The sequence below is a fragment of the Accipiter gentilis genome, chromosome Z (genome assembly GCF_929443795.1).
Source record: "Accipiter gentilis chromosome Z, bAccGen1.1, whole genome shotgun sequence".
NCBI lineage: Eukaryota > Metazoa > Chordata > Aves > Accipitriformes > Accipitridae > Astur > Astur gentilis.
This window is the reverse complement of record NC_064919.1, coordinates 12,921,389-12,947,548: the sequence shown is the minus strand read 5'-3', so window position 1 is coordinate 12,947,548 and position 26,160 is coordinate 12,921,389. Positions and strand designations below refer to the sequence as shown.

Genomic DNA, 26,160 nt, shown 5'->3' with positions numbered 1-26,160 from the left:
ACTAGAATATCTCTGTGCTTTTTAAATGTCAGTGAGAACATCCGGTTTGAAGTAAAAGCTTTGACATTAGTATGTTACAGGGTAGTTTCTTTAAGGCAGCAGATATTTCTGTCAGGACTTAGAAGTGCTCCAAGACTTACAGGATTTCTTCTAAGAAACTGGGCTGTATACGTGCAGGTTGCCAAGGTACTTTGATTTCTGCTTTCCTGCTGCTGCCTTCTCCTTTTGTTTGTTTCTCCTCTGCTGTGATGGCACGTGTGACTGCAGTTGCATGTGTTGGAGACGACTATATTTTTCATATCAGCAGAATAGTAAATTAGCTCTAGAGGTAGGTATTGCATGATCCCAAAATTGACCAGTAGTTTGGGGAAAATCATAAAATCTGTTGAAAATACCTCAGAAATAGTTTGAGCTAGATTTGATATGATTTTCATGTCTTCCTCTTTATTCAGTTGTTCATAGCACAAATCCAGGATCTGTCTTCTTTTCTGCCTAAAGAATAGCATAGATGTGAGGATTTACCCAAAAGCATGTCCTGCTGGGCAGAGCTTAGTTCACTGGCAGAGACAGCTTCACTGGGAGAGACATCTTTGCTCTTTCTGGGTGTGTTATCAGTGACAAGCCACCAGAATCCTGTTAGTGTTGTCATCTGATTTCTCTGTGCTGGGCCAGGCAGTTTTACCTGTTGAGCACAGAGCTCAGACAGAACAGGGCTGACCTGCCACAAACATGCTGATTGAATGAGGGCCAGACTCACCTACTGGCCTTTCTCAGCCTGTTCCATAAATAGCTGATGAATGAAAGTGGATTGAGGAGAGCTATTTCCTGCATAAAGAACTACAGGGTTTTTAGTCGAAGGTGTGGTACAGAAAAGGTTCTTCTACTGACTGAATCAGGCTCATCGTAGTCACTGGCTTCACCCACCGGGATCCTTTTCCTGCTACCGAAGACCCCCAAAACCACAGGTCTCCATACCCTGACAGCCTGTCTTTGTTACCAGCTCTTCAGTTCTACCCACTACAGCAAGTACTTGGCTTCCATTACTATGGGCTCTAAACACTTCACAGTGTCTTACTGTGTGATCCTTGCACACAGCTGGGGAGCAAGGAGTTGCTGCAATCCATATAGTTACAAAGATCAGCTGTGTAGCTGTTGGAATAAGTTATGTCATCTCGATTGAAATGAAGATGCACAGAAGCAGCTCTGCTAGAATAGCAGCCTCCAGCAGGAAGGTATAGTAATGCCTTCTGCTGGCATAGCTGGGATCAGAAGGGCTTATTTACTATAATCAAAGTCAAAGTGATACCCAAGGTTGTATGTAAGGTCAGGTCCAGTATCTCCATTGTTCATGCACTCCCTGGTCTCAGACCAGTACTGTAACCTCTTAGCAATAATCTGTTAGCTAGTTTTGCACTGTTCAAACAGTCTAACATTGAGCTTGTTTTTCAGTGAAGGGAAATAACAAGAACCTCCATGGAGGCAAACTGCCTTTTCCTCATTCCTTAAAACTCACAAAGGATCATTGATTATCAGGGGAAGTGTCCTGTGACTGAAGGGCATCTGCTCAGATCTTAGTCACAGATGTCTCCTCCAGAGCTAGCAGAATAGCGGGAGCTGGAGAGTCCTGCTTAGTCTCTGATTGACAAGTGCCACAAAACAAGACCCTCCACTGGACCTGGAATGAATTAGCTACCTCAGAAAAGGTCTGGGCCCTCTTGCAGACAGGATTCCACAGTTGCAGACTAAAAATCTCCAGTGGTGGCTCTCGTGGAATTAGTGTGAAGTTGATCTGTGTCTGCTCGGCTAATCTCTGTGCTCTCTTTTCACTCATGTTGCAGGAATCAGCTGTGGAGTGCCTCCACCTTTAGAAAATGGATTTTATTCAGCTGAGGACTTTTTTGCTGGCAGTACCGTTACCTATCACTGCAACAGTGGCTACTACTTGTTGGGTGACTCCAGGATGTTGTGCCTGGACAATGGGAGCTGGAGCAGCATTTCACCATCTTGCCTTGGTGAGATGTGCCATACATATGGCTGCGTGGGCTGGCAAACTTGCACTTCTCCTGTGCCCTTGGGTTTGGGTGGGAATTCATTTTGCAACTGTGGAATCTGACCAGAGTCTCAAAAATCACACTCCAAACAAAATAACACATTTCTGAAATACTGTGCTCAGCATTATGTGAAACCAAAACTACATTCTGGCATCTTTCTCTATGAGTACTCTTGTATGCCCCACACCATATAATAAGCCTGCATTGCACTCCCAGCCTCTCTCCTTCCAGGTTCATTTAGCCCTGGAGTCCTTGCATTCTCTGCTTCTAACCTGTGCATTTCCCTGTGCTTCAGCACATTGTCGGTGTCCCATACTCTCTGACCAGGTTCTTTCAGATGTTTCATATGTGGAGGTTGTAATGTTTAATATCAGATTTACTTATCTGAAGATAGTTGATGCTGCACAGGATTTCTGATTTAGCAGAGTGATACAAAATATAGTGCATGACACAATACAAATGGAAGTTACATTTAGCAAAATATAGCCATTTCAATACACAGTTCAATTACAATACCAGTGTGTTTCCATTACCAGTCTCTATAATATGTTCACCATCATGACACTGGGCATCCCCAGTAGCCAGGAGTGAATACATGCGTTGAAGCCAGCTCAAGCCCGTTGCTAGTTGTCTGGTTTTTATATTCTATGTTGGCCTGAGCCATGTATTCAGTTCCCACTCATGCTGGTCAGGCTAACTCAGGAAGCCGGTAGCACTGGTTTAATGAACTTGGGGAGAAGCATTTACACCACCAGTTAATAGCTGCTTATCTAAAAGCAAAGGTCACCTTCCTGTCCCCTTGTGTTGAGTCAGCTTCTTTGTAACAGCAGTGGTCAGTCACACCCTGCATTATTCCCTGAGCTTCATGGGCAGATCACTTTTGCCCATCTCCTCTGAGTGTTCTTCCTTTGTGGGTGTTTATTCATCAGTCACGCATGCCTGTTAGCAAGGAGCTGCAGCATTGAGAGGGCTGGGAGTGCACTTATGGACATAGTTCACATAGTTGCCACATCATAACTTACTTCTGGTCAGCTGGGTCTGATGTACAAGATGCAGCTGCAGGAGCTGAAAGGTGAGACGGACCAGCATTGTACTGTGTATGGAGTGCTGTGTGTGACAGTTCTTGTAGGGCCATGTCTGTAGCAGATCCCTGCTGGAACCCACTAGCTACTTGTACTTGGATTGCTGCTTAGTCATGCCTAACATGGGTGTTGCAGGGTAACAACCTGGCAAGATTTGTGTTTGATTTTACTCTTAGTTTTATGTAGGTATAGCACATAATTTTTTCAGTCAAGGTGAGCAAAAGAAAAGCCAACAGTCTTTTAGTTCTGTGAAAATTCACTTTGGATAAGGATCCATCCGGTTTCATAGCATCCAGTCTACCAAGGCTTCTTCAAAACCTCCAAGCCGACCATCTAGTCTGTTGTTCCTCTCTTTGCTTTTCTCCTTTGCACTTTATACCAAGGCCTAAAGATGAGCAGGCTCGGAGCAGATGCTGCAAGGCTGTCCAAATATTTGACATCTGTGCAGTAGAAAGCATAATGTTGAGAAGGAAAAGCCCTGTGCCCCAACTTCCAGGTTTTCTTGTCTCTCATAAAGCAGAGTAGACTAAGGGGAAAATAAAAACAAGAGTGGCTTTGGCACCCTGACCCACCCTTTACATTTCTGATTCATGCTCCAGGCAGGTACTAAGAAAGCCTGGTACATCAATGCTCTGGGGCATTCCTTTTGCTCTGTTACGGATCTGATTCATGGTTTCCTTCCACTCTTCCTTGCCTTACAAGACATTACAGGAGGAGCAGTCATTCCAGTTCTGCTGTGGTAGCACTTTGCATTTTCCTGATGCTTGTGTAATTGGCAACTGTTTTGATTAATGTGCAATTTGCATTCTGCCTGTCAGAAAGAAACTCCTTTTGTTTTCAGAACATTGTTGGATTCTTTTTATGCTGGCCAGACTCATTCAGCAGTGAAGAGTAAACACACCAATTCAGTAAATTTTGTTGCTTTTTAAACCAAGATGCTTTTTTGCCTGGAAAAGGGTGAAGAACTCCAACTATATGTCTGCATGGTATACCTAGTTCAACAGCTGTCCTGTAGTGGGGCTTTTAAAAGAAGAACTGTTCCATCTCTAGCAGTCTGGTTTATATAAAGAATAATCCCTGATGCCAGCATTTTTCAATTAGATACTTTGAAATTGACCCTTTGCAATTTATGACTCATTGTTTACATACCAAGAACACTTCTGTACAGTCAGGATTTGGAAGCTGATACAAAGTATTCTGGAGTGAGGGATTGTTTTTGCTGTACAGTACTAAGCTACATGGAGCATAAACCATTGACTGGCATTTCTAGGCACTACTATCATATAAATAGTTAATTATAATAACTAGTATATTTTGAACTTCTACTAACTTTTCTGGCAATTGCAGACACTTCTCATTCCTAGTCTAATGTAATTCTCTTCAGCAAAGATGGGGCTCTAATCATGTTTTATGTTCAGAGTGTTTCCCCTGTTGGCTAAGTTTTCCTGTCTTACAGGTGGGAAGTTTGGGATATAGAGGATTTCCCGAGCAAATGTTTAATGCAGAAGTCCTCCCTCAAAGTGTCTGTCCGAAGTAGTAGTAACAGCACATGAGTTATGATGTCTGTTCTTTTACTACTTGGAAACTAGATATTTTTTGTGGAAGCATTGACTGAAGGTTCATAGGAATTGTCTCTGATTTTTTCACGTCTCACAATACTGTATAGTAAATTATATAGAAAGCATAAATATTAATTTAAATATCTTTACTAATGCATCAAAAATGTGATTTCAGTAAGAGCGATTTTTAATTATACTAATTAAAACGATTCCTCTTGACAGTTAGTGAGACAGAAATTTAAAGCAGATGCTTATTACAAATAACACCCTCGAGACACTTTTTTGTTTCTTTTTTGTAGATGTTGATGAATGCGCTGTTGGATCAGACTGCGATGAGCATGCATCTTGTCTTAACACAAATGGATCCTATGTTTGCACTTGCATCCCTCCTTACACAGGAGATGGTAAAAAATGTGCAGGTATGGGAAAGAAAAACATCAGGCTAGTCTTTCCAAGGTTCTGTATAGCCCAGTATCCTGCCTCCCACTGTGGAAGACAGTTGCCTGTAATTGATACCTATGGAGGGACAGAGCAGGCATGCTTTCATCGCCAGGTCATGTTGGCCTGAATGAGGCTGTGATGAGTGTCTCCTTTTGTTTCTTGAGAACTCACCTCTCCCTATGGAGACAGCTGTCATTGGGATTCTGCTCCAAGACATACACACATGCAAAATCTTCTTGCACATGAAGCACAAGTGCTGAAGACCTGGGAAGACCGCATGCCACAATGTGTCACTTCTCAAGCAGAGCTGTGCAGTGAAGAAATATTTGAATACAGGCATCTGAGTAGGACTTGAGCTGCCTGTGAAAACATAAAGCAAGGCAACTTTGAATGAAGATAAGACAGTAGCATAGGCTGGGATAAAAGGTAGCTGAGCTGATTTCATGTTCAGGGCTGGATAGGCTGGAATGGTCTTTCTCTCGCAGAGGTAAAAATGACTGCCAGATGTGTTCACTTCTGACAATGAATGCAAACTCAGTTACAGAGGACTCTTCCATATCAAGAGTAGCTTGCTTGTGTGAGTCTTCAGTGCCTGTCACTTAAATACAGAACGGAGAAAAGCTGGTAAGGCTGTAAACTACTTAGGAGTGTTTTCCACATGCTCTGCCTTCCTACTTTCAGAAAATTCCCAAGGGTATTTCCTGCAACTTGTTTATAAAACCTGGTACTTAGTTATGTTATTGATAGTTTCTCTCTTCCTCCTCAGAACCAGTGAAGTGCCGTAATCCAGGAAATCCAGAGCACGGTCATTTATACGGGGAAACTTACAGTGTTGGCAGTGAAGTAACGTTTTCCTGTGAAGAAGGGTTTCAGCTGACAGGAATGACGAAGCTTATATGCATGGAGTCTGGAGAATGGAGCCACCCAGTACCATATTGTGAAGGTGTGGTTCCTGGGGAGAATGCATATTGTAATGTGTACTGTTAGAGAGATGGAAGGGGGAAAGTAATAATGTAGAGCCTTTAGAGACTACAGCAGCTAATGAAACCCTGTCCTAGCAGACCTGCATCTCTGTTGAAGTGTCTTTTGTCTTAAGAGATGTAAGCACCAGTTGGAGCTTTTCCAGCAGTTGTCATATTCATAGCAGTACTTTCTTGTGCAGATTCTCCAAAGTGTCAAAGGCTAGACACATCTTATTTTAATGCAAGCATTAAAAGTGTCTTTCTTCTCCACTCAGCATCCTGTTTTCAAGGAAGTTGTGGGAACTTAATGTCTTAAAGGTCATTAACTGTGTTTCAGTGGATAAAAAGCAACGAGAGAGGACAAGCTGGTGCATGTACATATACATGGTATAATTGCAGAAATTGTTTCTTTAGAAAACTATAACTAATGAGGTAAAACAACAGGGTAAAATGAAGGGGTGACAATGTCAAAAAAAACAATTAATTTGTTCATAGGGAGAGGTGGCTATGGAGTCCTCTTGACAGTCAAGCATGAGATTTGTAAAACAGTTCCAACCACCTCTTTCTAGTTAGTCCAATTTCTCAGTCAGGTGAAGTCAGATAAAGAGCCCTAAATGTCAGTTAAGCTTAGCCAAGAACTAAGTGTTACCTAGGGCTTTATACCTCTTCAAATCTATCCAGAGAAAAAAAAGCAAATCCTAATTTTCTGTTCTCTTTTATTTGTGTTGTATCAACCTCTCTTGTGATCCTGTCTTTTTAAAGCTATATCCTGTGGTGATCCAGTTATTCCAGAGAACAGTGCCATTTTGGGCTCAAATTTTACATACCACAATAAGGTGGTGTACAGGTAGGAATTCAATATGTTTGAAGTGCTATATTAATAATGGATTGAGAATCTGGCAACAAATGAGAGTATGGCTGAATTGAGAGAGTGGTTGAAATGAAGGAGAGGAGCAAGGTGGGATTAAAGGAATGGAAAGACATTTGGTTATAGCTGTGGCTACTCACTAGCAGAGCAGAATGTTTACCCCAGTACTACTTCTCTATGTCCTGCAGAGAAAGATACTGTAGGCAGGTGTGGATGAAGAGGGGAAAAAGGATGGCTGATTACGTTGTGCATAAAAGGCTCTGTGTTTGATAGCACTTCTTTCTTCTAACTCAGATGCAATGATGGATACAACTTAGTGGGTGAAAAGGAAATTCTGTGCCTTGCTAGTGGCATTTGGAATCATCCTCCTCCCTCCTGTGAAATAGTGACTTGTCCTAGCCCACAGGATATCAGCAACGGGAAATACACGCTCACTGGCACAACCTACCTTTCCTCTGTATCGTACACCTGTGACAATGGATACAGGTAAATGCATGAACATTCCTGAGCCAAATGCAGGCAGCATGCTTGCTAGAAGGTCTAACTTATTTCTGAAAGAGGCAAAGCTGAGATGATTGCTCAGAAAGATAAAATACTAAAATATAATTTTAAAAGATTTCTTTATATCTTGAACGGTATGTTCTGTATTCGATCCTAAATTGGAGCACTTCAAGAAGGTTATTCAGGATTTACTATACATGTCTTAATAACCTTTAATGTACATATATATATATGCAATGCTTTCCTTTTACCATCAAGCTCAAAGACTTACTTTGAATATTCAGAAAAATAGTTATCATTTGCCTTTAAAGATTATTGTACCCCTACAGCTTTAGTGCATACCCAGTATTATTTTTGCTGTTGTTTTACAATGCCATTGGTAAAAGAACCTTCTGGAAGTTACTAATTTACTTCTTGAACTCTTTGTGGTAGTTATTTATTCTAGGCTTTTATTCTGTTTTACGTATGTAAGCAATTACATTGGAAACACATTGTTAATATGCTGCAATTAAAAATTAATACAGTAATGCTATATACAAGGATGTGGCTTTAAGTCCAAGTTTCTGCCTCTCCTGATATCTGCTTGTACCTCTAGTAGATTTACTCTGACATAAGCAGTTTCATATGGGCCTGTTCAGGTCTGAATTTTTTCTGTATTTTCCTGCTGCAAGCATTCCTTGTCCAGATGCAGACAGGTAGGTGAGGTGTGTTTATTTGGTGAATGTTTTAATCGTGTTAATATAAATGGATACCTCAGCTGCAGTCCAATGTAGCGTTAAGTCATAGATCCACAGTGTGGGCTTAACCTGTACCCCACTAAACCAGGCAGTGTTTTTACCAATGTCAATGAGGTTTTTGGTCATATATGCAGCAAATATCACATCCCTTGTGACTCTTTCCCTTTATCTGTCTAGCGTAGCTTGGTGAGCGATGTCCTCTCTGCTGTGGCTACCACTCCAGGGGAAGCCCTCCCAAACAGTGTCCCTCTTACACATTATTTCTGGACCTAAGTGTGGACCCAGTCTCTTCCTTCAAGCACCTCTTATGTGCTTTTTGTCTTAAACATATTGCCACAGGTAGGCAGAGTCCACTGCCCTGATAGGGCCTGTGCCTTATCTGTAAGGGCTTTACAGGTCACTGTTGTTCTCTTCCATTAACCGCTGAGCTCATTTCAGTCAACTAAACATGGCAGTCTAGTAACTATTTGAGACTAAATTGTAGGGAATCAGACACACCTGTGTAGAGCTCTCAGCTATGACATGGGACCTACCGGGAATCCATAGCCAACTGACATAGCAGCTGGAGGCCAGGGGCTTCACCCAGGGCATCTCAGGGTGGTGTTGAATACCTCTGTTTAGACCACTGAGTCGCACCTTTTGTACAAATGCATTGCTGTTTCATCAGCTAAGGAAACAAAAAATACCATAAACTTCAAATGTATGTGGCCATTCACTCAAGCAAAATCCTTTATCTCCTGAAGGAACTGAATGCCTTTTTGTAAACAAACCTGAACTGGAGCATTTCCTTCAGTTTTCTGAGTGAAGACAGTTTTTAAGTCCATGAGTGAATCAGGTCTCAGACAAGGCCTAGTTGCAAGTCCCAAGATTGGCATGGTGTTGATGGCATACAAGTAAATCTTTAAGCTTAAATAAGCACCCCATGACTTTCTTTTGTGGCTCAAAGATGGGCAAAGCTACAGCAGATTTGTGTGTGTCTGCACAGTCCATTGAGACCCCATGTGAATTCCATCAGCTCTCTCTTCAAAATAATTGGAAGACTAGCTTTTTTGACAGCATCAGCAGTGCTTTTTCATGAACAGAGGGTGAGATTCTGGCCTCTACTGAAGTCAGTGAGAGACTCCCCTTGGTTTCATTGGGGCCAGGAAGTCAGTGAGAAACAAAGCACCTCCTTCCCTCTCTGTTCCTCACCTGGACTGAAATGGCAGCCTTAATAATGATCTTTGTGTCTCAGCCTTCAGGGACCTTCTGTACTTGTCTGTGCATCTTCAGCGAACTGGAACAGCACACCTCCAGCTTGCAACATTGTCTCTTGTGGATCCCCTCCTGCCATCAAAGATGCAATCATCACTGGAAATAACTTTACGTTCGGAAACACAGTCTCTTACACCTGTAAGGAAGGGTATGTAGATCAGCACTACTGGATTAGTAGGATGAGTAAAACTGGTGCACTGCTTCACAAGTACTTTATTACTGCACACTAATTCATTTTTACTGCTTCTGTCTTAACTCCCTGGAAATTAAATGTGATGGAGATTTTTTTGTGGGCTGTCAAGTTAGTATGGGACACATAGGCATTTCTTAAAGTAGTTTCATGGCAGCTGAATACACTCTGGAAGAGGAGAATGGAGAGGAGTCATGGGGAATGATAGACCAATTCAATTGGAAGCCCTCTCCCATGGAGTTACTACAGAACTAGGACTCCTGCTGTAAACTCAACACTCTGATCATAAAGAATTCCCTATGTCTTTTCGGGCTATAAGAAAGCTGTTTGGTGTGTTTTGAGAACTGTCTGTTGCAGTGCACTAAATTCTGCTTCCTTAAAACTCTTGAATCCTCATTTATTGAGGTGCGTTGTTTTTCTTTGATTTCCATCTACTCAGCTTAGTGACCTTTTCAGACCATATTTCATCAAAGAGGAAGCTCTATTTTGATAATGTCAAGCATGAAGGTAATGCTGGATTCTGATCCTGCAAGAACATTTGCACACACTTATCTTTACAGCCTGTGAGCAGTCCCATTGAATTTCTTGAAACTGTTCTGTCTAAAAGGCAGAGCACATATGTAGAGCTTTTGCCAGGTCAGGCCCTACGTGACTGGAGGATTTTCTGCTCCTTTGTGATGTAAAAGGATAGATTGCATTTTTTCTTATAAACTGGCTTTGCAATATTATTTAAAACATAATTGAAGCAAAGCATCATTACTATGTCTTCTTGACTGTATTATGATTTTAAAAGCTGCTTCTCTTCCCTGTGCAAGCATTTAGAATGGGATAGGATAGCAGCATTTAAAGAGGGTCACAGCTGTCTCTGACAATGAATAGAGTGGATCGTATTAAACAGTGGGACATAGTAGGCTCTTTTTCTGGAGTCCAGTCATGAGGCTTTGAAAACAAATACTGCAAACAAAACAAAGCACTTTTACAGGTGTTACCATCAAAATCTGAACAACCAGTTTCCAGCCTACAGCTGGAAAGAGTCACTGGGAACTTTGCAGTAGTGATTGTTTCTTTGCTTTTTGTGAGAGCACACCATGGAGATCTCAAAACTGAAGAAGAAGATAGTCACAGGTACTGTGACTATACTGTTTGATGTTTAAGCGGCAGGGTTTTAAGTGGAGTGATAAGCAGCATGGAGTAATGCCTGTCACAGCATCCCAGAGACAGATTAGATAAATACAACTACACCAACAGTAATCACATGGTAGAATTTAATTGTAAAAGATGATATATTTTTTTCTACTCAGCATTAATTTTTTTATTGGCTTTTATAACAATTTTTACAGTGTTGTTTTAGGAAGAAGTTGTTGCAAAATTATCATGTGCATTATTGGCAAAAGCATCTCTGGGAACTCACTAAGAAGTTTCTCATTGCTTGCAAGTGTGAAAATAGATTAATAAGGCTGATACAGGAACCCAAAAGGCCTTTATGGGCTTTTCATCTCTTTCTTCTCCATTCAGTTCAGCTAAAGGAGAAGAATTTCTTGCTGAGATTGTTTCTTTGAGGATTATATGGACTGTCGCAGGACAATACTAGGTTTGTTGTAGTAGTTTCAACCAAAATGGAAGTTCAGGGGTGGTAATCAGATGGACAGATGAGAGAGAAGCAATATACACAAGGTGTGCTAGGATATCCCTCCTTGTCATACCTCACCCATGGACATGTAGGTTTTAAGATTTTCCTTTTGAAGTTGATCATAGCTTTTGTAAAGAACCCTATTCTTCCAGTGTACTAGCAAGTAAGCTTGTACTGCAGGGGCTTCAGGAAACTCTAGGTAGCATTTGACAATGCTCATCTTTTTGACTTCCTATGTGGTTTCCTTATCCACAGTTACACGTTAGTTGGCCCTCCAACCATAGAGTGCTTAGCCAGCGGCAAGTGGAGTGTGAACCACCAGCAGTGCCTGGCAGTATCCTGTGATGAGCCACCCCATGTGGAAAACGCATCACCAGAGAGTGGCCACCGCCTCTTTGGTGATATAGCTTATTACTTCTGCTTGGATGGCTACAGCCTGGCTGATAACTCTCAGCTGCTTTGCAATGCAGAAGGGAAGTGGGTGCCTCCAGAGGGCAGGGAGATGCCCCACTGCATAGCTGATTTCTGTGAAAAGCCATCCACCGTCTCATACAGCATCCTGGAGTCCATTAGTAAAGCCAGGTTTGCAGCTGGCTCCATCGTGAGCTTCAAGTGCATGGAAGGCTTTGTTCTGAACACTTCGGCCAGGATCGAGTGCCTTCGAGGGGGCCAGTGGAATCCTTCTCCTTTGAGCATCCAGTGCATCCCTGTTCGCTGCGGAGAGCCTCCCCAGATTAGCAATGGCTATGCCAGTGGAGCCAACTACAGCTTTGGAGCAGTGGTGGCTTACAGCTGCAACAAGGGGTTCTACATCAAGGGAGAGAAGAAGCGGACCTGTGAGGCTACTGGCAACTGGAGTGGCAGTTTGCCCACATGCCACCCAGTGTCTTGTGGAGAACCACCGCAGCTTGTGAATGGCTTTCTTAAGGTACAGAGTGAGTTTTCTCATCTGCCTGGTACCATAGCAGACTGAATATGTCTTCACAATTGCCGCTGTTGGGGTTTTCTTTCTTCTGTTTTGCTCTCTTGTTAAAATTGAGGAAGCACGTGACAGAATGGAATAAGCAAAGGGAAAAATAGGTGGATTTGCAGCAGAATTGTGTCTGAAAAACATGGACACTTCCATGGAATTTCCTATCTTAAAGTGGGTTTTCAGTTAGGAGATTCAAGATGCCATATGACAATCAGTTGATTTCCTTAATGTCTTACTCTTCATTTTTTTGGTCCATGGGTGGCTTTTCAGTGCCATCTGGAGACATTTGAAGTACTGTTGCCAGTTCACAAGCCTTGCTCTTTTCACTGCTATGAAAAAAAACTGATTTGCAATAGGTGAATCACCTTGGGATAATTTCTGTCCTTTTGATGCAAGCACACTTCTTTATTGAAGTCATAACTTCCCTTTCCTTATCAAATTACATTGCAACAACTCCTTAAGTTAAAAATCCCCTTGTAGCAGCCCAAACCTGTAACAACTACTTAACTTGTGTTGTACTTTGATGCACAAGGGTAATATTGTGATAAGGAAGATCAAAACCACTATTGTAAAGATTTCCCTTTGAATTTTTAAAGCATTTTTCTTCTGAACATCCCCGCTCCTTCGTTAAATCTAGCCACCAGGGAATCTGCATTTGCTAAAAACTGAGGGGTGGGGGGGTTGCATCCCAGTTCCTACATGGGCTTCCAGCAGTAATAGCAACAATTTCTGTTCAGACTCCCACACAGATACATCCTCTAATTAATGCATATCACTCTGTGTTGTCTTCCTTAGGTAGGGTCACTCCTCCAGATATTCCTTCCAGTTAGAGACATTTTTGAGTACCTCAGTCAGAGCTCAGCCTGCAACTTTGAGGTGCTTCTCAGCTGCCTGCTCAAGACCCTGCAGCTGTATATGTGGCAATTATAAACATCTCCTAGTAGTAGTACATCTGAGGGCTCCAGCCTTGAATACATCTGTAAGCTAAAGAATCACAATAGGCCATTGCATGGCAGCTTCTCCTGACCCATTTCTTTTCTGTCTTCCTGTCTACACATCTTTTGGCCTCACAGGTCCGGAAGGGGGAAGGCAGAAGAAATGTTTTCTAGCTTTTACCTTTTAAGCCTTGAATTTTCTGTTTTCTTTTGATGGTGCTCTCAGATTTTCTGACAGGAGAGTGCATCATTTGAGGCAAGACATTTTATGTCAGTTATTTGCATTCATTCCTTTGCAGACAGCCTTCACTGCTGTCTGGGATTCAGCTAGAAGCTAGACCAAGAGAACACAAGAAATTAAATCAGCCTCCTGTTGCCCCAATCATGCATCTTTATTTCAGACATGTCCCCATCTTATCTGTTTTGCAGGAAACAACAGGACGCTTCTTTGAGAATCAGGCAAATTATCAGTGTGAGTCTGGCTACCAGATGATTGGGAGCTCAGTGTTTATCTGCCAAGCCAATCGGCAGTGGTACAGTGAATCACCTCCTTACTGTGTTCCCCTCAGCTGTGGAAAACCACCACCCATCCAGCATGGCTACTCCAAGGGAGAAACTTTTGATATGGGCTCCAAAGTTGAGTTTTTCTGTGATGAAGGCTATGAGCTGATTGGAGATGTTTCTTGGACATGTCAGAAGTCTGGGAAATGGAGCAAAAAGCAAAGCCCGAAGTGTGTGCCAGCAAAATGTCCAGAACCACCCTTGGCAGAAAACCAGCTGGTCTTGAGGGAAGTGACATACCAAGTCGGTGTTGTACAGTTCTCCTGCAAGGAGGGTTATGTTTTGCATGGCTCCTCTGTACTGAAATGCTTGCCCTCCCAACAGTGGAATGATTCCTTTCCTTTCTGCAAGGTTGTACAGTGTTCTGCACCTCCATACATCCCATTTGGTGACCCCTTGACTTCATCGCTTCATTTTGGTAGCACTGTGAAATACATCTGTGTAGATGGGTTTTTGCTGAAGGGCGAGTCTACCATCAGATGCCAGGCTGATGGCTCATGGAGCTTGCCTTTGCCAGAATGCATTCCTGTGGAGTGCCCCCAACCGGAAGAAATTCAGAATGGCATTGTTGATGTGCAGGGCCTCACCTTCCTTAGCACGGCCCTCTATACATGTAAACCAGGCTTCGAACTGGTGGGAAACACAACTATCCTCTGTGGAGAAGATGGCCAGTGGCTTGGAGGAAGGCCAGCTTGCAAACCTATTCAATGCCCAAGGCCTAAGAAGATCCTCAATGGCAAATACTCATTCACAAACTTCCATTATGGGCAGACTGTTAGGTACTCCTGTGACAGAGGTTTCCAGCTGCAAGGGGAGGAAACGCTGAGATGCCTAGAGACAGGGGAGTGGAGTACAGAGGTTCCCTCCTGTAAAGCCATAAATTGCCAGCCCCCTCAGCCCATCGAGAATGGCTTTGTGGAGGGTGCAGATTATAGCTATGGGGCTATGGTCATTTATAGCTGTGTGCCAGGCTTCCAGCTGTCTGGCCTTGCCATGCAGACCTGTGAAGAATCAGGTTGGTCTAGCTCCACACCAGCCTGCCTCCCAACAGACTGTGGCCTGCCTCCTCACATTGACTTTGGGGAGTACGTGCAGGTGAGACATGGGGAAAGACGTTCTGACCAGGAGAGTGTTACAGAGAGTCCCTCCCTTTCGCATATGTTACTGGCTGACAATTTGAAAGACTTCAGAAGTTCACTGAAGGAAGACAGTGCAATGCAGCTCACAACTTTCTTATTTGGAACTATCATTTTATACACATGTTATTCTGGCTACGAGCTGCTGGGAAACCCTGTTCTAGCTTGCCAAGAAGATGGGGCTTGGAATGGCACTGCCCCCACCTGCGTTTCAATAGAGTGCACCTTGTTATCACCCCCAGAGAATGGTTTTTTACATTTCACTGAGAACACGCTCGGTAGCGCAGTGCAGTACACCTGTAAGCCAGGCTTCACACTTGTTGGCTCCGACACACGACTATGTTTGCCAAGTCGGCAGTGGAGTAACACTGCTCCATACTGCAAAGCAGTAACATGCAACTCACCTACCCAGCTTATGAACGGAAACATAAGAGGGGAAAACTACACGTATGGGAGTGTCGTCTATTACGAGTGTAATCCTGGATACCAGTTAAATGGCCCCACAGAGAGGAGGTGCCAAGAGAACCAGAAATGGGGTGGCAGTGAACCTCTTTGCATACCTGTTTCCTGCAGCCCACCATCAGTTTTGGAGAATGGTCAGGTGACTGGAGAGGAGTACACATTCCAGAGACATACAGAGTACAGCTGCAATGAAGGTTTTGTGTTAGATGGGGACAGGAGTAGGGTCTGCCTTGCAAACGGAAGCTGGAGTGGAATTGCTCCGGTTTGCAAAGCTGTAATCTGCCCTGTGCCACTGCCCCTTCCCAACGGGAGAACTAGTGGCTCAGATTTTGGCTTTAAGAAAGAAGTGCACTATCACTGCAATGAAGGATACAGCCTGCAAGGAGTGTCTATGCTTACCTGTCAGAGTGATGGTACCTGGGATTCAGAAGCTCCACGCTGTGAGCCAGTCATTTGTGGACCTCCTGAGGACATCTCCCATGGCTTTCTGAATGTCTCGGGCTTTACCTATGGGGAATTTGCCCAGTACGTATGCTTCCCTGGTTATGAGCTGCATGGCAATCCTATACGGCAATGTTTGTCCAATGGTTCCTGGAGTGGAAGCCTCCCATCTTGCCTACCCTGTCTGTGTCCTACACCACAGATTCAGAATGGGTTTGTTCTTGGTACAGATTTCAGCTGTGGGAAGAGTGCTCAGTTTCAATGCCTGGAGGGCTTCAAACTGCTAGGGCCTTCTGAAGTCACCTGTGAGGCTGCTGGCAAGTGGAGTTCTGGGTTTCCTCGCTGTGGGCAGATTTCCTGTGGCTCTCCACCCATCATCCCCAACACATTTATCAATGGGAGCAGCTCTGCAGATGAGAACACCATCATCTACACCTGCTTGACAGGTTTTGTCATGCGGGGCAGTCCAGAACTGACTTGTGTGGAGACTGGTGTCTGGAAGAAGCCATACCCAAGCTGTGAGCTGTTAAGCTGTGGCCCACCACCTTCTGTCCCAAATGCAGAGGTTCTTGGCAATAGTTACACCTATGGGAGCAAAGTCCAGTACAGGTAAGAATGCTGCTGCCATTCTGTTTCCATAAAAGCTCTGAAGGAATGAAGATGGAAGGTATGAAGATAGAAGGTTTATGCACCCTCAGTTAGTGCAAGTTTTTAAAAGACCTGGAAGAAAAGTTATGCCCTATCATGTGCTCAGATTAACAAAGCCCAGGTTCCCATGCACGTATAAAATATTATTTGGACCACTGTCAGAACTCCAGCAAGGTATTTCAGCCTGTTGGGCTGCACTCCTCCACCACCTTTAGTTTCCCATTCCCCTTTGTGTTCCTCTCCTCCTCCTCTGAAACACTGGTCTGGACATTCAGGTTTTCTTAGCAGGTGGCAGTAACAGTCAGTGGAGCGTGCAATTTTTCTCCTGTTTTGGCATCCCATTTATGTCTTCCTTCTGCTTCAGGTGCCTGTTGTAATACAGAAAGGCTGATCTCCCTCTTGTTGCATTTTCTGTACTGCAACACTGCACTGTCAGCAAGCGTTGCTGATGTGAAGTTACTCCTTTGTCCATTATGAGAGAAAGGGGGGTTTGTTAATTTCCTGAAGTATGCACACTGCAGATCTCTTTCTCCAAGGTGAGGAATTCCTTGGCAGAAGAGGAGATGGGGTTTTGGCAGTAAAAGCAAATATTGGTATGGGACAGAACTGGGAGATGGCATGTGGGTTAATTTAACAATATCAGTCATTTCCACGCATCTTTAACAAGGTGAAGGGGGTGCTTGTGTCTGCCTTTCTACAAATGAACCCACTTGTGCAAGCCAGTTGAGTTGCTCTTGGTGAAGCACCATGTGGAACAGAATGAATCAGCCTTAAGTGTCTAAGCAAATGGCCTGTGGTCAGCCTAAGGCTTGGTTTGTTCTTGGAAGAAAGTGAAATCATCTTTAGAACTGCTTGGCACTCACACAGTGTTTACCTAACCAAAAGCTCTCCTTGCAAAGGGAAGGGCAGTGCAGGAACTGCACTAAAGCATTCAGTACCCTCCAAGCACTAAAGCCACCAACTCACTTTCCACTATGGTGCTGCAGCAGCATGAAGCAACTGGAGATGAAGTCTGAAGCTTCCAGCTCTTGCAACAGGATAAGCTCAGTCCAGGCATGCTTCTTTCAGGGTTGCCTTGAAATAATAGAGAAATCCCAAGGTGTGCTTATGAACAACTAATGCTGAAAAATTACTGCCTGAATTCAGAATTTATGGGTTAGCTCATCCCCAGCTGTGTCTCTGTGGTCACGACTTCATGCTGTGTTGCAGATGCCTGGAAGGCTACACAATGGTGACAGAGGTGGATGTATGCATTTGCCAGGAAGATGGACAGTGGTCTCCTCAAATTATTTCCTGTTGCCCCAGAAAGTGTCCACTCCCAGGAAATATCACCCATGTAATTGTACCTGGGGACGACTTCATTGTGAACACAAACATCACTTTGTCATGTGTAGAAGGCTATACTCTGGTGGGAGCAAGCACATCTACATGCAAGGTATAGTGTTATTTGCACTGTTTTATTTTGCCAGCTTCACTGAATTCAAGAGTCCTCCTCATGCCCTCATTAGCTCTTAGCCCTTAATTGCACACAACAAAAAAATTTAAAGCATGTCCTGCAATATGTAATATGCTTCCTTGTTGCCCAGTAAGAGCAATTAGTTTTCCATGCATAGACTTTCAGAACTAGAAATTACTGATTTCTTCTTGCATTGACAACCAATGCTGTCCTTTAGAAAAGCATTCCTTTTCTCACATTTCGGGGAAATATGTCCAAGATTATAAAAAATTATGTCCAAGATTTCTGCTGTGTTTTGAGGATGGTGTGCAGAGGTCTGTTTCCCCAGAATAACAGGCAGCACACATTTTAATCCACTGTCAAGCTGCAGAAACTTGAATCCTTTGTATGTTGAAGAGCAAACATCCTCATAAGTTCTTCTAGTAACCTCTTGTCACATTAGCTGTGGACAACCTTGACTTAAGCTTGTAAATGGACTCTTTAAATTTAGCCAGTAAGTCTGCTCATATGAAAAAAGCTAAGCATGCATGTTTCTGCAGAATCAGCACTTCATAAGGAAAGGTTTTCTCCTTATTTTGCTGTTTCAAATATCTGTGGAAGTAGGAGTAGGTGTGTTTGATGAGCATCTCTTCAGATACTGGACTTCCCTTAGAGAGCCTGGGAAGGCAGCTGAAGCACACAGTCATGGTGTTAGACATTCAGCTAGGAGAGAAGTACAGAACATAGAATCAGGAAGCTGTAGTTTTCATTCTTTTCCTGATGTGTTCCTTGAGCTATTAGGTGACGTTGTACAAGTGAACTTGCTTTTCCAAGCTTCTGTTTACCCATTTACTTTTTGTTCCTTCTGTCTTTTAAGTCTAAGCTGAACAATTCTGCCAAAGCTGAGCTCCAGTCTGTGTTGACATCTTAAAAGTGTTACTTTAAATTACTGAGTTTTATTAAGGATTACACAGACAATACTACATTAACCACATCTGTACCCCCACAGCCATTGGGTGCTTCTACTATGATTTTCCTAACTTTTTCATTTAGATATGAATTAAGCATATAAAGTGGTGCCTTCACACTTTTAATTATATTTATTTTTCAGGAGAGTGGTGTTTGGGTGCCACCATTTTCTGATGACATCTGCATTCCTGTGTCCTGTGGGACCCCAGAGACTCCAAAGCATGGATTTGTGGTTGGCACTAAATACAATTACAAAGACGTGATTCTTTATAAATGTGATTCTGGCTATGAATTACAAGTAAGCAAGCTCAAATCTCCACCACTATAAACCTTCAGTTGTCATTTCCAGTTCTTGTGTGATAAATGTGAGAATGTATTATGTCTGGTCCATACTGATATTCCCTTAACTGCCACAGAAGTTGGATATCTGCTGGTGGTGGTGATGTTGTCTGTAGAATGCTCCTGCTATGTCTGGGATAGTCCTTGAATGACTTAAAGGTATAATTGAAGCAAATATAAGCATCCTGTTCAGAGATACATGTTCAGCAGATACCTTTCAGTGTTTGTTTGGGTTTTTTTAACAGAAAGTTGTTTCAGCCCTCTGCAAATACAGCATTATATATACTTGTAAGCATAAATCATGGAAGAGTTAATTTCTCAGGTATTGCTCTCTTGAACTGGTTTTCTGGTCAGAGTTAGTCTGCATTCTTCCCTTGATTCCATAATGTCTCGAGCATTATGTCTGCTGCATTGTGCCTTTCAGACTCAAAGCTCCTGATAAACTCCGCTGCCCTCAGTTCTATGACATTGCTAGATGGTATGAAAGTGGTATCTCTTGTATTAGTAAGACAAAGGGATTCCAGTTTGTTCAATGGCAGCTTTATTCCCTGATGGAGAAGGGAACAAAGTTCTTTTCTGACAATTGTTTTTATTATGAGCATTGGGCTCTTATCCCCACCTGAGCTCTGGGGCAGCACTGCTGTACCGTTATCAGGACTCAGGCAAGCCAATTCAGGTGTGTTTTCAAAAGCTGCAGTGAATTCAGAAATGAAAGTATGTTGCTGAGTCACAGCATGGCCTCCATGATCCTAGGTGATGGCAGAGTAGGGCAGTCATGTCCAGAGGCATGAGGTGGTGAGGTGTCTCCAGGACAGAGGCTGGCTCTTAACGCTGCGATTTGTGAGTATCAAGCAGAATGCAGGATTGTGCTTCCTTTGTACTGTCATAACACCAATAATAAATTAAAAACTTCATGTGTGTTAATAGACAATGCTTAGGTAACAATAAATTTAATTTGCATTATGTTGCCACGTATGTAATATCACTGGGGATGGAGGGGTGAGTTGGTATTTAGGTAGCATTGCTGTTTAAAGTAATTTTTGTAGGTAATAAACCAGTGCTTTCATACGGTAAAAAGTCCTTCTAAGCTTTGTGTTCCAGCTTCGCCCCCTAGCGTCAATCTGTCTCCCTGCTATTGAAGAGAAGGCCTTTTTTTTCCTTCAGGAAGCAAAGTGTGCTGGGTGTGACGCCATACAACACTCATGTCAAACAGCTGCCCTTGTCGACGGGTTTGCTTTGTAATGAAAGTACATTACTTCAAGGGACAAATTTAGATGGTGTTTTCCATGTCTTGGAACAAAATAAGAAATAAATCCTGGGTTATTAGACTGGCTATAAAGCCTGTCCGTAAGAAAGAAATAACATTATTTATAAGCAAATTTAAAGAATGAGTGTTTGGGATGTGGACAAAATCAGCACATTAAATTTATAAAACACTGTTGCTGAGAAAAATGCTAGTTAGATTTTCTATGACTGAGTCCTGAAAGGAGAAAATTTGTTGTTGTAACACGTTCCTGGGAACAAGAATGGGAAAACTGACAACAAAGGGGATACTCCAGGGAGAAGGGCAAGATAACTGACTACCTGGCCCCACAAATTTTTGGTTTATAAGTAATACCCATCACTTTGCAGGAAGGAGTTCTGCCCTAAATTCTGCTAGTAGACTTGCTCCACAGCATTTAACTATCTCTTTATGTGGGTTGCACATGGTGGGAAAACGTCCTGGCCTTGCTGGATACTAGAGTTGATGCAAGAAACAAGTTAACTAAGTAAAGTTGTTCTTCAAGCATTTTCTTCTTTTTCACAGGGTGATGCAGAACGGACTTGCCGAGAAGACAAGCTTTGGAGTGGCACAGTGCCAGTGTGCAGAAGTATGTTCCATCTGAGTTTATTACTTAATGTTGGTCAAGGGTGATTTTACACAACAGAAAACACTAATATTCATTTTGCTTTATAACTCATACTGTCTGCATTTGCCTAAAAATTTTTGGTAAGTACCACTGATAACAGCCTGGAAGAGATGCAGAATTGCTGGTGTGTGCCAGTAATAGTGTAAAGGAAATCACTACGCCATTCTGCCTTGCTTCTGTATCCCTAAGAAAGCTGTGCAGACAGCTTCCAAGTTTAAATAGTTCTGACACCTGAGGTCATGATTTCTGGGGTTACTGAGGACCTCTGAACACGTTAGTTGCCAGGAATCACAGGTACTTAGCATCCTCAAATGTTAACTCTGTGGATACTCGTTCTCAAAGGTACTTCACTTCTGCAAGATGTCTGATGCCTACTGACTACAGTGCCGAAATAGGAGTTGTCTGTATGACTACTTACATGGACTTCAGCTGTTGGCTGTAAGTGGCAACAGTGGAATTTTCTGAGGCTTCCTGCCAGCACAGCTGCAACAGATTTTGTCTTTTAGCAGGAACTGAAAGCACCAAGCATGATACTGTTCTGCTGCTTAGGGGCAAATATCTGGGAATGCCCAAATAAACGCTGTGTTCTTTCCTTGTTTCTCAGAGTAAAACCTGTGGAGGAGCTGTGGACAGGCCAGGCCATATGCATTATGTCTGACTGCAACATATTCTTTACGTTATAGAAGTATCATGTGGACCCCCGGACATGATAGAAAATGGATCTGTTCAGGTAGAGGAGTTCCTGTTTGGCAGTGAGGTTTTTTACAGCTGTGACCCTGGATTTGAGCTACAGGGACCAAGCCGAAGGATTTGCCATGTTGACAAGAAGTGGAGCCCCTCCGCCCCTTCATGCATGCGTAAGTAGCAAGCAGAGCAACATGGTGGAAGTTTTCCAAGAGAGCAGGGGAACAAACTGAGAGAGTGTTTTTGCTGGCTTCCTCGCAGTCTCCCCCTCCAGCTGGAGGGCTGTAACAGGAGGAGCCAGAGAAAAAGCCAGCAGAGAAGTTCTCACTGGCAGTTCCTCTCTGATCTGAAGGGAGCTTCTTTTGGCACATTAAAATGGCACAAGCTTAGACTTGTGCTCAGGTCAGTAGGGGAGGAGTGTGGCCTGCTGTATTTGATTTGCCTTGTATTATGGTGTGCAGGGCCTTGGACATCATGTGCTGGGATGGCTCATCTCTGCCATGCCAAGGCTAATACATCCTGGCAGCTCTGTATGTCTGGAGATCAAGACTCTGCTCCCTAGGATCAAATCTTGGCTCACCGTGCAGGAGAAGGTGATTAATTGTGGGAGCATAGAAAGAAGGATTTATAACTTACTTAATACAGCTTATAAATAAAATGCTAAGATTTTATAGTCTACCAGTAAATCATTTCCCATCTTCTCATGGTGATGTCATAGTCCTACTTCTTGTATTCTTCTCTCTCACCTTTGACCAATTTGCCTTGTCTCCACAGTAAGTGTGGGACAGGGGGCAAGATCCTTCTTAACTATGGTCATTTTTCTTGGAGACATCTTGAGATCACCTTGTACTGTACAGAGAGCAAAGGAGACTGCTGATGCACCCTCTGGCCTGCTCAGAAGAAATATTCTGGATCGCTCTGATTAAGCACACCTCATAGCTTACAACACCACCAGATATGTTTGGGCCCATTCTCTCTCAGGTATCGCAGCCTGAACTCTAGGAGAGAGGACAGGCAAGGCATTGTATAACCCTTCTCCATATAATATTTCACAGCTTCTTTCTTCCCATCTTTCCATTAATTCAGTGTGTCAACAGAGCTGTCAGACAGTGTGTAACACATAGACACAATGGCCTTCATTGTCTGTATAAAACCAAAATGTTTTCTCCTCTCCTAGGAATTACTTGTGGGATGCATCCCTCAATAGAAAAAGCAGAGGTCATTTCTACAGGAAGCACATACAGAAGTAATGTAACCTTTGTGTGCAACTCTGGATACCATCTTGTTGGACCCCAGAATATCACATGTCTTGCCAATGGGAGCTGGAGTAAGCCCTTGCCATTGTGTGAAGGTAACTGTTTGGTTTCATGGCCTGGCAGATTCCGATCTGGGATAAGCAATAGCTCCTCACTTATGCATGCATATCATATGATCCAGGCATTGAGCTGCTTTTGGGAAACAATTCTGTAATGTGCATTAAAAATGGTGCCTGAAAAATGAAATGTGTCACAAGGAGCACTGCCTGTTACCAAGCCAGAAAGAGCTTAGACATCATTTTTCCTAAAGTTTTAATCTGCACTTTAACAAACTTAAGAAGAGGTTACTTGCCATCTCAGAAAATCAAACCCCTAACAAAAGGTGATGGACTGTGAGGACAAGTGACTTTTCTCCCAGCAGGCTTCTGTAGTCAATTAAGTCTATATTCTTTTTCTGAACTTTGGGACCCAAGGACAGTATTAACAGCTCAGCCTTTAATCTCCACACTCTTTACATGAGCAAACACCATGAATGCACAATATGTGCCATTTTGCAAATCACTGCTTTGAGGTTCTGCCTCGCTTGGTCCTGTTACTCACGTCACAAAGCAGAATGAGTGCCAAGCAAGAACTGTCTGTGTCATATGGACTGGGCAGTAGTGGTTGGAAGCAAGGCTGTCAACACAAAAACAGAACTAAAACTTAAGACCCCAAGTTTGAACAGATAATATTGTTGGATGACTCTGTCCAAAATATAAAGTGTATAGAAGCTTACTAAATTGCAGTATCATTAACTTTTAAGTACGAGTATTCTCCATACCTGGCCTCTTTGCCATGAAAATACAAAGTCTGAGCTTCACACTTTTCTTTTCCTCTTAGAAACACACTAGTTCATTTCTCGCCCATCACACTTCCTTTCAAGCTGTTCTTGTCCTTGCTGCGTATACCTTAGGTCTCCTAAGCTAGACTCTGGACCCACTGTCCTGCTTCTTTTCATAGTTGCTCCTGGCATTCTTACATGGAGCTCACATGCCAATGTCTCACACCCAGCCGTGCACACAGATTCAGAGAGGACCAGCATGCTGTGATAGCTTCACCGAAGTAAGACAGATAATGATCTTCCACTCAAGGCAGGTGTTAGGTTTCTGTCACCAGAGCCATGAAAACTGCATGAGGGCTAGGGACCTTCAGATGCAGTGTTGGGCAACCACACAATGCACAGATCACTGTGCACTACAGTGGTGTAATGCTTTGCAGACCTTATAGTAGCAACCTGAAATGTTGATAGGGGACATCTGCATCAGAGAGGAGGTCTGTAGTACCTAGCCAGGCACCTAAAAAAAGTCACACACTGGCAGTGCTGAACAGATGTCAGGAAGACTATCTTGAACAAGGTTGAGCACAGACACTTCACCAGTTCCTCTCTTCCTCTTGCCTGTCTGTGATAGTTTAATCTTCAGTCCATTACACAGACCACCTAGTAAAATAAAATGGAAAATGGGATGCAGAACAGTCTCTTGTGTAGCAGTGGTGACCCAGCTTGGACTTTCTGCCTGCTGGCTTCAGAAACACAGCTAAGAATCTTCAGGGGAGCAATCAGTTAAGTGTTGGCATCTTGCACCAAACCCATCCTGCATCTTATCTAGTATTTCTAGTCAGGTGAAAAGGAAGGTGCAAAGGGCTGCAAGTTTCTGGTGTGTCTCTCAATGGCAACGAACCATTTCCATGTTCTGCCCCAGTATGAAGTCATAAATGTGTTCTCCCCAGCACTGCCACATTTTGCTGACCTGAAAAACATGCAGCTGTGGCTTTTCTTCATCACTGGGAGGAGCTCCTTCCCTAGCTGGGCTATATTTGCTTCCCAGGGCTACTGAACTCTCCCTCAATGCTCTTCATGATTTATTAGTCTGTGGTTGTTACTTTAAACATACTGTGTGAGCAATTCAGGAATTGTTGGAAGTCCAGCTCTAATATCAAGCTGAATTAATGAGAGCTCTTCCTTTGCAGAGACCAGATGCAAAGTTCCAGTTTCCTTGCTGAACGGGAAAGCGATTTATGAAAACAATACAGTCGGCAGTACAATAGCATATTTCTGTGAGAGGGGATACAGCTTGGAAGGGGAGCCTGCAGCAGAGTGCACAAGAGATGGAAGATGGAGTAATCCCTTGCCTCTCTGTAAACGTGTGTGTTTGCTTTGTAATGAAAAAGTGGTCTCAATTCGTAAGCACTAAAGGCTACACTGCTCTTCATTTAAACTGACAGTAAACGAGAGCAAGTTCTGCAGATCTTTGTGGAAATGTCCTGTAATTTTCTGCTGGAGTGGCCATGAGCAGAATTTTGTCACTTGTAGTTTAAAAAATTGGTTTGGCCTACTTTGGGAGATTTGTTGGTGTGAATCCCCTTTTTACAGAGGAACAAAGGGAGCAGTTACTGAGACATGTGAAAGCATTAACTTTTCTGAATATATTTTATTGACAGTAAAAGAATGATCTGTGTTCTGCGTAGCTCCCTTTAGTTGGAAAGCTGACATAAAATGGAATCAATTGTAGTCAACCACTTGTATGAGCAGCAGGTGAGAGAAAAATTAGGTGCAGAAGGCAAAAGGGAGACCTTATTGTTGTCTACAGTTGACTATTGGGAGAATCAAACTTTTTATTATTATTTGATCACCCAAATCTCATAATTTTACATAAAATTATAAATTGGACTTGTGTGCACCATCCATTTCTGTTGTTTTTCATATGATTTGATTTTGAAATTTGCAGAAACTATTCTAAAGTATTCTCTTCCCTCCTTCCATCCCTTTTTCGTCCCTTCTTTTCCCTCACACCCTTTCTTTGAACAGCAAACCCTTGTCCTGTGCCTTTCATAATCCCAGAGAATGCCCTTCTGTCTGAGGTGGATTTTTATGTTGGTCAGAACATATCCATCAGGTGCAGGGAAGGCTACCAGCTGAAAGGGCAGTCTGTGATCACCTGTAATGCTGATGAGACCTGGACTCCGGCAACAGCTAAGTGTGAAAGTAAGTACATGAGGTGCAGTTCTGCAGAGGCTTGGTACTTCCCAGAGGTCTGGTGACCACAGCTGTATCACACAGGAGTGTGACAGCACAGGCATGTCAGCAGAGCTCTCCACC

General features: G+C 43.0%; 1 protein-coding gene across 1 annotated transcript in view; it reads left to right on the top strand.

Annotated features, from left to right (window-relative positions):
* SVEP1 (sushi, von Willebrand factor type A, EGF and pentraxin domain containing 1) overlaps positions 1 to 26,160 on the top strand; it is a 126,766-nt gene that overhangs the window by 85,281 nt on the left and 15,325 nt on the right. Inside the window, exons 31-45 of the mRNA XM_049794922.1 lie at positions 1,839 to 2,012; positions 4,992 to 5,111; positions 5,900 to 6,076; positions 6,858 to 6,942; positions 7,258 to 7,449; positions 9,436 to 9,603; positions 11,531 to 12,203; positions 13,613 to 16,392; positions 17,641 to 17,866; positions 18,978 to 19,133; positions 20,982 to 21,045; positions 21,768 to 21,941; positions 22,946 to 23,119; positions 25,032 to 25,205; positions 25,870 to 26,046. Of these exons, the coding sequence (XP_049650879.1) occupies positions 1,839 to 2,012; positions 4,992 to 5,111; positions 5,900 to 6,076; positions 6,858 to 6,942; positions 7,258 to 7,449; positions 9,436 to 9,603; positions 11,531 to 12,203; positions 13,613 to 16,392; positions 17,641 to 17,866; positions 18,978 to 19,133; positions 20,982 to 21,045; positions 21,768 to 21,941; positions 22,946 to 23,119; positions 25,032 to 25,205; positions 25,870 to 26,046 (5,514 nt within the window). The remainder of the gene's footprint in view (positions 1 to 1,838; positions 2,013 to 4,991; positions 5,112 to 5,899; positions 6,077 to 6,857; positions 6,943 to 7,257; positions 7,450 to 9,435; positions 9,604 to 11,530; positions 12,204 to 13,612; positions 16,393 to 17,640; positions 17,867 to 18,977; positions 19,134 to 20,981; positions 21,046 to 21,767; positions 21,942 to 22,945; positions 23,120 to 25,031; positions 25,206 to 25,869; positions 26,047 to 26,160) is intronic.